The sequence below is a fragment of the Odontomachus brunneus genome, unplaced genomic scaffold, assembly GCF_010583005.1.
Source record: "Odontomachus brunneus isolate Ranch 3 - 2012 unplaced genomic scaffold, Obru_v1 Obru_scaffold_026, whole genome shotgun sequence".
In the NCBI taxonomy this organism is placed as follows: Eukaryota; Metazoa; Arthropoda; class Insecta; order Hymenoptera; family Formicidae; genus Odontomachus; species Odontomachus brunneus.
The window spans coordinates 1,511,964-1,522,938 of NW_022639476.1; the positions used below are offsets into that span (position 1 = coordinate 1,511,964).

At 46.9% G+C, this 10,975-nt stretch overlaps 2 protein-coding genes across 6 annotated transcripts in view; one reads left to right on the forward strand and one right to left on the reverse strand.

The window, feature by feature from the left end:
• The window catches only part of LOC116842698, a 287,750-nt gene that overhangs the window by 56,096 nt on the left and 220,679 nt on the right, over positions 1–10,975 (reverse strand). The window lies entirely within an intron of this gene.
• The window catches only part of LOC116842697 (serine/threonine-protein kinase MARK2-like), a 284,293-nt gene continuing 274,831 nt past the window's right edge, over positions 1,514–10,975 (forward strand). Inside the window, exon 1 of one of the 2 annotated variants that reach the window (XM_032812259.1) lies at positions 1,514–1,943. In XM_032812259.1, the coding sequence (XP_032668150.1) occupies positions 1,764–1,943 (180 nt within the window). In that variant the 5' untranslated portion in view covers positions 1,514–1,763. The remainder of the gene's footprint in view (positions 1,944–10,975) is intronic. The other variant, XM_032812260.1, reaches the window with a different exon arrangement.

Sequence of the window (10,975 nt, forward strand, 5' to 3'; positions counted from 1 at the left end):
TTTTTACCCCCCCCCCCCCCCTCCGGCTCCACATATTTATGGAGTGTTTGATCCCGGATTTAAGACTGGGAAATCTAGTCACCTTATTCTTTCTCCGCGTGTGACACATGCGCTTCACAATCGCACACGTCAGCCACGTGTTATCGCGATCACTGCGAGACGGGAAGATCAGATAACTGCGACATCGATTTGTGCAGCAGCTGACCGGCTCTGCAAACGTTTGAAACTCAATGCCGATAAACGCGACGGTCGATCGGAATGTACGCGATACGCGACGGAAGCAGGCCGGCGAAAACGAAGGCCGCCGACGTGTCTCTTAATTGTTCGGCCGAGCGACGCCGAGTTTCAGCGCTGCTTCGCAGCCGCCCGGAGTATTATCGTATGAAAATAGGCGGATTAATTGCCGGCCGCGCGCAATCGCGATCGGCGAGAGGCATCGGCAGACATTAGCGCGCGATTTTCGCGCGATATTCGATTATATCATGGCGCATGTGCATACATAAATGCAAAAGCGCGCCAATCACGCGATTCGTGCGTTATTAACGAGGGCAGAATTTTAATCGCCAGTTAATGCTAAGGAGCGTCCGATCTCTCTGCGAGCCGTTACACGCGTCGTCGTTTTCAAAGGTGTTGCGAGTGTGTAACATGACGCTTCTTGACGAACGGAAATTAACTGCGATACAGTGCTGGCAGTTCGAGAGTGACGTAGTAGCCTGATGTAAACAATTTCTAATGACGATTTTAGGCGTAAATAAAGGGTTTATAGTATGAACCCTCTATGAGGCTGCTACGTCACTCTACGCATACGTAGGTTTCTGGTCGAGAGAAAATTCTCCCGAACTGCCTGCATTGCTGCGATACGACTTCGAGAGTACACCAGGGTGTCGATTTTTCCCCTGGCATGAACTTCTGAAAAATGGAAAATTCCAAATTTTCATTGTTCGAGAAGTTATACGATCGCGAGAATCGCTGAGTTTTTGTGAAACTTTTCCGCTCTTTTAGAAAAAAAAATTACATGATCCTTATCCAAAAGTCACATGTGCTTTAATTTTATAATTAGGATTGCGCGACCTTTTATTAATGATAAATTCAGGGTCAGGAAATATGTGACAGACTGCATTATGCCGGGATTACGATCAACTTCACGTAACGGGACGCGACGGGACGTGAAGTGACGTGACGTGAATTTGACGTTTGAGGTTTGTTTTAAAATTACAATCACCGTAAAGTTGATCGTAATTATAAAAGCCGCATATAAAACAACGTGTTTTAGGTTTTGCGTCACTTCACGTCCCGTCGCGTACGTGAAGTTGATCGTAATCCCAGCATTACTCTCAAACAACGTACTCACGATACGTCCCGACGATCGCTATTTTTGACACATCAACAAGATCGATATATCCAAGATGGCCGCGCAGTCCATATCACGTGCGTCAAAAATGCGCACAGCCGCATGAATGACGTCGCGTCACGCTCAGTTCCGCGAATGTAGAAACGAGAAAGACAGCTGTCCCGCAATCTTCGAGACTTCGTGATCGACCGATATCTCGCGGTCAATCGAGATCTTGCGATATACCGCAGCCGTGAAAATGTCCGAGTCACGCGAATTCCGTGCCGTCCACGACGTTCATCTCGCAGGGAAGCGATTCTCGCGGTGATAGAGCGCGCCGATCGATTGTGCCGCGCAAAGTCGGCGTCCTCGCGGGCCGGGCGGTGTAACGAAGATTTCGGCGACGAAAAACTGGTTCACTTATCGCCGGGAAATGACACGCGCGAACGCGGCTGGGAACGACATGGTCAATGGCGGCGGTAACGGCTGCGACGGCGGCGTCATCGCGAAGAAGTCCTTGGTCCGCGTCGGCAGGTATCGGATGCTGAGGCCCCTCGGCAAGGGGAACTTCGCGCGCGTCGAAGAGGCCATCCACACCGTCCTCGGAGTCAAGGTAAGTGTGATAAACTCGAATCGCCGGGAGCAGCGCGGCGAGAGAGCCTCGTATAACCTCGACGCGGCGCGGCGCGTAACTCCATCCGCGCCTCCTCGATCCTCGGCTCGAAAACGGAGAACGCTCTGCTCGCGCGCGAAACAGGCGAAAGCTCCCTCGCGGGACTAGCATAAATCTTTCAACTCCGACGCGGGACGCAACGCGATCGTGAGAAAGCGCGCGTCCGGAGGATGCTCACCCCTTTCGACCGGATATTCTTTTTTCGCGGGGTGCTCCCACCCGGTAGCGGGGACTCTGATCGCATATCGACACTTGGAGCTTTCGTTTTGCGAATTTAGCGCCACGGACCATTTACGCGTCGACGCGTGCGCAGCGCTGGCAGAAAGGTTACAATCAGGGCAACGATCATAAGTCTGTTTCTTTTTAGCTGAACTGTCTGAATTGGTGCATGCTGATGCAACAAGTTAGAGTGAGACAAATATAGAAAGGAAAATATCCTGAATAGTGATCGAATGTTGGACTCGATGAAAATTTTCTTTGGTCAAGACAATCAACAAATCAATAACCGAGATTAATCAGTCGTCGTATGTGTGATCATGAATAATTCCATGATTTGTGAAATCAGTTACTAATCAACCACATCAAAGCTTGATTAATAATTAATTTCACCAATTGAGACGAAATTGTTTGAGATTTCATATATGACGATTGATTTGCCCATTATTTTGGTCAAAGGAAATTTTGATCAATTAATGGTCAATGCTGATTGCAACATCTGTTTCCCCAATGAGTTTCGCGCAACATGCCCGCAAATTTCCGTCATTCGTCAAATTTCGTCACAGATCTTCAATAATTTAACTTTTTTAATAATTCCAAGGAGAGAAATTTTGTTGTTGAGTACCGACCGCGCGCGCCTTCTGACGTTCATCGAGATAAAAGTGTCGCAATCTTCCTGCCCGAACTGGCCGGAAGATTGCGACACTTTTATCTGGATGAACGTCAGGCATTGCAATCCGAAAACGTTCTCCTCGAATCTCCGTAATGAATTTTAACTCTAACTCTAATTAATTGGACGCTTAGCCTACGATCGTTACGGCCGAATTTCTCATCTGTCGTGAGTCAACTTCCCGGTGCAAATAAGGACGATCACGTGACATTACAGACCTTTTGTAAGACCACCGTCACTCGCGTAGATCTCGGAAATTATTCCGCGCCATGACGAGTGCGTCAATCCAAAATCTTATCGGCGCGCGTAATGTTTCAGCCAGCGGTGGACAAATGCCGCAACGTAGAACGCAACGCGAAGCACGTGTGCGTATGTGCACGTGCACGTCTCTTGTCCCATTTTCACTTTTATCGAGGAGGAATCGTTTCCAGCTTACGTCAGACGAGAGATAGAAAGAGAGCGAGCGTGGTCAGGCTTGAGTCTCTTCGCAGAATTAATCACGCCGCAATGCGAGCCAGACATTGTGATTTCCGGCGCGGACCGTCGAGTCATTCCTCTGGAATCCGCGCACCGAATCTCACGGATAGGGGTGAGGAAAAGGATAATCATCCGAAGGAACATTGAAAATGGAGAGTCTTATAAAGAGAAAGTGATAAACTCGATCACGTGGCCGAATCTCTGATTGATTCCGGGCGTCAAAAAGTCCCTTATGTAGATATAGAATAAATACAGAATAGGTAAGAAAAGTTAGCTTGTGAAATTGAGCTTGGATTGTCGCGCCAACAGATCAGAAGAGATCTTTTAATATGTGTTCAAGCATCAAGTTCAAGTACACATCTCTTCTGATAGATAAAGGCCTGTATTATAATAGTCGTTACTCGAAACTGGTCTCACGTGAAATACTCAAATTTAAATTCAGAATTGGATCTAAATTTTTCCGGCAAATCATATGATACATGCGATCGAGTTTGCCACTCTCTCCCTATGAGGCTGTCTAGTTGAGAACGCACATCAAGTGTTGCGCGAGCTTCATCGCAACATGACGACATAAAAGCGAGACAAGTTCGAGACTTTGACCATGCCGCACCCTCGCTCACGTTTCTCGCTCTTCTCAGGCGTTTTCGTTGCGCGTTTCGTACCAGTTTCTGAATATGAAACTGACGAAGGTCGAGCATATGACATTCCTTGGCGTGCGATATCACGCAATGAAAGACGAGCGTCGGGTTTCTGAGCGTTTCCTTCTCTTTGTCCATCCCAAACACCAGCTCGCGCGCGGGAGCCCATCTTTGTGTGGGAACCTTTCTATTAAAATATTCCACTTGGGGGGGATTATCTGATGGCCGCGATAGCGATCGATAGCGATCGCCGGAGACCAGACCCCGTTGAACGCCGGTGCGCCAGCGTCGTCGATTTATTCCGATACTCAAACCTAATTTGTACGGCCCGCTGATGAAACCGGTAGTTTATCCTTGTGAGTGGGCGAACGATCGCCGTGTAAACCGATCTCCCGCGATAAGACACGCTTATTTTTGGCTCGTCAATTCATAATTCAGTATTATAATCTCGGTAATTGAGTCAAAACCCACTTCACAAATCGACTGAAACATGAATAAGTTATCGCTGTATCGGTGATGTTAACCTCTTCGGGTGATTTAAAATGTCTGCGCGGGTTTCTTTTTTAATAGACATATCTATACGGAAAAAAACGTTAGATTAATTTCTGGGAAAAAATACGAACGAGCCAGGAAATTCCGGTTGGAATCACCAGAAGCCTGGTGAAGTAAACCCGAAATCTAGTTGAACAAAATTCTGGCTACTTCAACCAGAATTTTCGGATTGTTCGTATTTCACCAGAAATTACTTCAATCAAAAACTTTCTTTTTCGGATAGATTTCCATGCTCTTTATTGCTATTTCCCTCGAAAAATTTTGAAAACTAAAAATATATCCAATTTGTATTTTGTTATGAAGTGAAAAAAATACAACAGTTTAAGTGAATCGAAATTTAATATTTACCGTGAAACTTTGTCATCTAATACAACGCTTAAGAGGTCGATTAAAAAGATATACAAGTTGAGAAGATATAGATTTCAAAGTTCTCGCTGCAGAGTTACTTTGGTTTTTTTTCAAACAAAGTGTCATCGGGATCCAATGGCCAATTTTAGTTTCTGAGTGTGTTCTTTAGCACTTCGAACTGCTTGTAACGATTTTATGACATTTCTGTCGCGCGTCAAGCGACCGTCTCAGCGAGCGAGAAGCGACACGCCGCGGAAAACTGTCGGCTGCGATGGAAAATAATGCGCAAGCATCTGGCATCGTTCATCGCGAGGAAAGACGAGGGGCAGGGTGATTAAAGCGGCTGAGACCAAACGACGGAAACGGCGCGGTTTAACGAACGGCCGGTGGAAATGCGCGCGGTACGGATGAGGGGGAGGAAGCGGTCTTCGAGGAACGATAGACAGCGATCGCTACGGGGAAATCGTTTGCGGTTATCTCGTTGAGAAGCCGATAACGCGCCTCCGTGTGGTTTCTCTCCACTTTCGTGTCACGCCGGGAGTCAGCTGACGACGACGACGGCGATGACGATGACGGCGGCGGTTTCGAGCTTCATGAGACACGTAAAAAAAAGAAGTCGCTTTCGATCGTAGCGCGTCTAACGAGGTTCCTCGAGTTTCCCCGAGGTACCTCTTCCCGCTGATGATGGCAGCGGACGTCGTCATCGGTCGTGGCCGATATCGAACTCCGTTCTGCGCGAATATCCCGCACGTCGTACGTGCAGCGAGATCGATTGAAATAATATCGCGTATCCGGATGTGAGACTGGGATGCGCGACTGGGACAAAATGTCCAGTACACTAAAAAGATTATTTTTGTACATAACGACAAATCTTTTGGCTGAAATTACCAAACATTTAGTTGATCCTATTTTAATCTAAGTATAGTCCCCGGTATCGGATTTTCGTCTCGACAACAAAGTCCTTTTTTCAGTGTAGCACTCATTATGGTACTCACCAGTTTTCGACATTCTTACTCAGATTTTATCAAGTATTCAAGTATATGGAGATTTATTAATTATTTATCAATTATTATTTGTTATTTATTTATCCGTTTAAGTCGCCAAACACCCTAATTTGATGATATCCGCGAAAGAATACGACTGGTCGTTTTTCTCTATAAACCTGTGACTCGATGTACTTGGAGCGAGGAAAATATTCTCGAGGGTGTTTTCAGGGAGGGAGCGAAGAAAGAGAATCCCCTTGAATATCCTCGTATACGTCCGGAAAATATCCTATTTTCTAAATTTGTTAGAATGAAATGTTAATTGCATGGAGAGAGAATATTCACTTTTTTCTATATAATTTTTTTTTCTACTACGTTCCTAGTAATATAGAAATAGATTATCAGCTAGGTCTATCTTCTTAAAGAACGTAGCGCCTTATCTTGAACTCTCTTTTATCTCTAAACATAAAATTGAAAACCGATTAAAATACTTATAAATTATTTTTATAGAGATATTTTTGTAGATAAGAGTTCATAGTAAAAGCTATAGTAAATATAAGAACATGAGAAATGCTTTAGTAACACATCTCAGCCGTTAAAACATAAATAGCACGTGTGAGATAAAAACTTCTATAAAATTCTACAGCAGTTTTCACTATAAAATTCTTTTCGTGCAGGACTGCAGTTTGGAGTGAATTTTTAATTAATCGCATGAGGGAACGTTTCAATCCACTATTTGGAAAAAAATTCTTGATATTGCATGACACAATAAAATTGTGGAATTTTACTCGATAAAATTGAAAAAATATTTGCAGGAATTGTCATCGTGCGTAACTTCAAGATAAAAAAAATAACGGCATTTCCGCAAAATCCGCCGGAGATCTGAAACGTTTCATTTCACGCAACATGAAGTATCACGCGATATCTCACGGGCATTTTGCTGACATCGAGGCTGTTTCATATCCCGAGTAATATCCCGCGCGGAGAGTACGATTTCGACGATCGCTCAGGAAACATAATCTGAGATTATTCGTGCGCGCATATTCCGCATTAGGCGGGCCCCGATAACGACAAAGTAGCGCGTGTCGATAATAACGTGTATTTTTCTTGCAAAGTATTTAATGTATCGCACAGCATATTTCGCGAGATTATCCCCCGCAGCCGACGGGATTATACGAGACTTGATTATATCTAAGCGATCCCGCCACGATCAACTCGCGCCCTCGATCCCCCTGTAATCGGATTTTCGTTTCGCGATAACGCGCGTTAATAACACGTATCCATTTTTTTAAATATCGCTGCGGAAAATACACGCTGCGCATCGTGAGTGCCGCACACACGCGGCCGCAGCGAAAACAAACACGCCGAGAAGCGCGCACGTCAATCCGCGCGTCTCCTGCATCGATGAGAAACAGAATTAATTGATTTATCGATTCGGTCATGACCGATAATAGAATGCGGCTCGCGCGAAGCTGCGCACAAGGCTGATTAACGTACGAAATGCGTTATCGCACTCTTTTCCCTCTCTTTCACTCCCTCCTACTCTCTATGTCTGTGCGCGTGTGTGTTTTGTGCAGATAACGATTTCTTTGTTGCACATTAACCCCTCGACGGAGGTGACAGGTCTTTGACGGGGGCGGCGGGGCTCTGCTTTCGATTGTTGTATAACAGCGCGGTTTTTTCGCGACAGCCGATTGGCCGGTCCTGTCGGCCGACGTGGATGAAAACGCAGGAGGGCGCGAGGGAGGGGATGAGTTTTTCGCGAAACCTTATCGCCGACGTCCGATAGGCGCGCACGACTCGCCGACGTAACGACGCGCCGCCGTGCTAATTTGTCGTGCGCCCGTCTACGCAGTTCAAATAGTTTATCGCGCTGAAAAGTGATTACGCACTCGTGACAGTGGCGGATACAAAGGAGCGCGATATCGCAGATCGAAGCCAGAGGTTTCGATCGCGCCCGGCCGCGCGATCTCTTCCTGTGCGCGCGTTCTTATCGCCGGCAGGCCATGCTGGATTTTTACTTGTATCCGTTTTATTCGCTTTATCCATCATTCTGCCCCGTCACGCAAGCCATTATTGTGGCTTTACTAGCGCTACTCCCCGTCCTACTCAACAATTATCGCGGCTAATAAAATTCCGCACGCCGGCGGATCGGTCGTACATGTGCGTCCTTTGACGCGAGCTGCTTGCTCGCGATCGATTGGACTCTCCTTTCCGCTCTGACAAAGATGCACGATCGAAAACGAAGCGGGACTTGATTGACTGATTGACGGACCGGCTGACTGATTGATTGGAGTTCAAGCTTCGACGTTACCCTCCAGCACGTCAGGTGTCATATTTCGTAACATTCATAATTGCGTGTATGGTGAAATAATTATAGAATCTTCCTCCACAAATACATTCTGACTGCATTCGTGTTTCTCTTCTAATGAAGAGTAATATAATATCGTGCTTAGAGAATATTTTCCTCCTTCTTCAGAAGAAGGCCTCCTCCTGAGGCCTCCTCCTGAGGCCATATATAAGAGGATTCTGCTGAGGATGAAGTCATAATCTTTTAGGTGTGATGTAACTTTGTCATTGCGTAACAACGAAACCCTCGAGAAAATCCAGTGAGATTATGAAAAGTAGGTTTAAATCGATGTACCTTTTCATCCGTCCTTCAAGCTCTCTAATCGACTCAAGTAAATACATATATCCTACGATTAAATACACCACCTCAAAGTGTCGAGATATTTATAACACCTGATATACAGCACATATATAAAACGAATACCTCAGATATCTGCGAATATCCCCGCGTCTCGCGAGATTCCGTTTTCTGAATATAAAACACGCTGCAAAGTCGGCCGATAAGATTCCCCTGCGGACACAAGATTGAGTCGTACCTCGCTTCCGTGAAGCGAAGCGACGCACAGTTTCGATCCACCTCGGCGCAGAAATTCCGGCCAGATTAATCTGGTTTTCGTAATCGCTCAATTTATAAGGCGACCAATCGCGACATAATTACGGCGGACGGTGCAGAGGCACTCGCCATCGAGTCGCGCGAGATGTTTCTTCACACCTCTCCCTGCGCTCTATAAGGGAATACTCGTCACGACGGCCCGTTGGCTTTGAAATGCCATATACGTGATCGCGCCGCGATACCATATCGGAGCACCTTTCCTGCGCTTTTTCCTCTTCCTTTTTTCACGCTAAGATCACCGTATATATATATATACATATATGTGTATTCTTCGCGAAAGTATTCCGGTTTTTCCTGCTTGGTGGCGCTTATCCGCGCCATTGGAATCTCGTTTTGCTTTTTATTTGCCCTTAGTATCTAAGCGTTATTTCGAGCATACAGAAACCTATGGAGAATTTGGGAGTTCGAAATAACACGAGAGATTTATTATGAAGTCAGCAGGAACACAGTCAGAGGTAAGAATATCTTTTAAAAGACTCGATAAGTTGCTGAGAGCACACAAAATTACTGTGTGTGTGTGTGTGTGTGTGTGTGTGTGAAATATTTCATTAAGGGAAAATGAAAAAAGAGATGAAAATTCCTGACAACTCAATACGATAAAACCGTAATACGAATGAAAGAATGCCGCGGATTTTATTCAAATTGCTAAGATGATTTATTTGACCAAAAAACGAGAATCTCTTCACGGAAGAACCGTGACGCAAAATCGCGCTCATCGCGTACTTGGCGCGAGGCAAAGCCGCGCGGCCGACCATGGCATTAAAATTGAATCTACCACGAGGCCGCGAGGGTGTCAATCGTTGGCAGACAGGTAGGCACAGCATCTCGCGACCGCGTTTGCCGCCAAGTGCAACGCGGAAGCCTCGCGCCGGCTAGAAGCTCCGAGCGGGTCTCGCCTATCATCAGCAAACACTCATCCCGCTCCGTCATCAGCACCGGTTTTCTCGTGCCAAATCAGTTTCCCCCATGTTCTCGGAACGGCATCAACCGCGAAATAGGGGAAGAGAAAGAGAGAAAGAGAGAGAGAGAGAGAGAGAGAGAGAAGGGAGAGAGGAAAGAGATCAAAGGGGAGAGAAAAAGAGACAGTCCGACTCGTGTCTCTCATCCGCTGGACTGTCGTCGGTATCGATCGGCCGTTCTTCTCTTCGCGGCACGGTGTGTTACTTCGCCACGGCTGCTCCGCAGCCCACAACCTGTAATTTCGGTAACCACAAATAAAACCATACGCTGTGAATCGACGCAGTCCGCCTGGCCACATGAGAAAGCAATACCCGAGCGGTATCGGATGTCTATAGGGTGCCCTTCTCGTATCTGCCAGCTCACTCTCTCGCTCGGCCTTCCTTTTCTCTCGCGTTTGTTCTTCCTCTCTTCTCCGTCTTCCTACCGTCTTCGCTCTCTCTCCCTCTGTCTCTCTAGTCGTCTACTGACACGTTCTTTCGTACCCCCCTGACCACCCTCTCTCGCACCCTCCCGTAGCTCGATTTACACCGGGTCCCGATTTTGTCCTCCGTCCTCTTTTCTCCACGACCGCGTTGTCCTCGTCTCCCACGTTCTCTGGTCCAGCTCTTGGACCTGTCCCCGTCTCGCTGTCTCCCTCTCCCTCTCTCTCTCTCTCTCTCTCTCTCGCCGTACCATCCAGCCGTTCTCTGCTTTCCAGGCGTATTTAGCATCGATTATGAGACGACAATAGACCTACCAGATTGTGCCGGAGACCGTCAGGGCCGGTATATCGGAATCCAGCGGGAACAGGCATGCTGGGCCGAGAGAGTAAGAGAAAGAGAGACAGACTATCGGAGGGACGGTCGGTGGAAAAAAAATAGAAAGAGCAGGCTCGCGGTTTCGAGTTACTCGCACGGTGGGCCCAACCATACGGAGGGACCTGTCAAAATCGCTCAGGTACAGCTCACGTCTCTCTCGCCTGCTCTCTCCCAGCCGCCACCTCGACGGTGATCGGGAAGGTCCCCGGTGAATCTCTCCTTGAACGACGTCGAAGTTTTGTGGGATTTCTCTTTTACTACCGGAGGAGCTCCTCGCTTCTCTGTACGCCAAACTGTCTCGTAAGAACACGACGAGGTGGGGGAGAAAGAGGAAGAGAGAGAGAGAGAGAGAGAGAGAGAGAGAGAGAG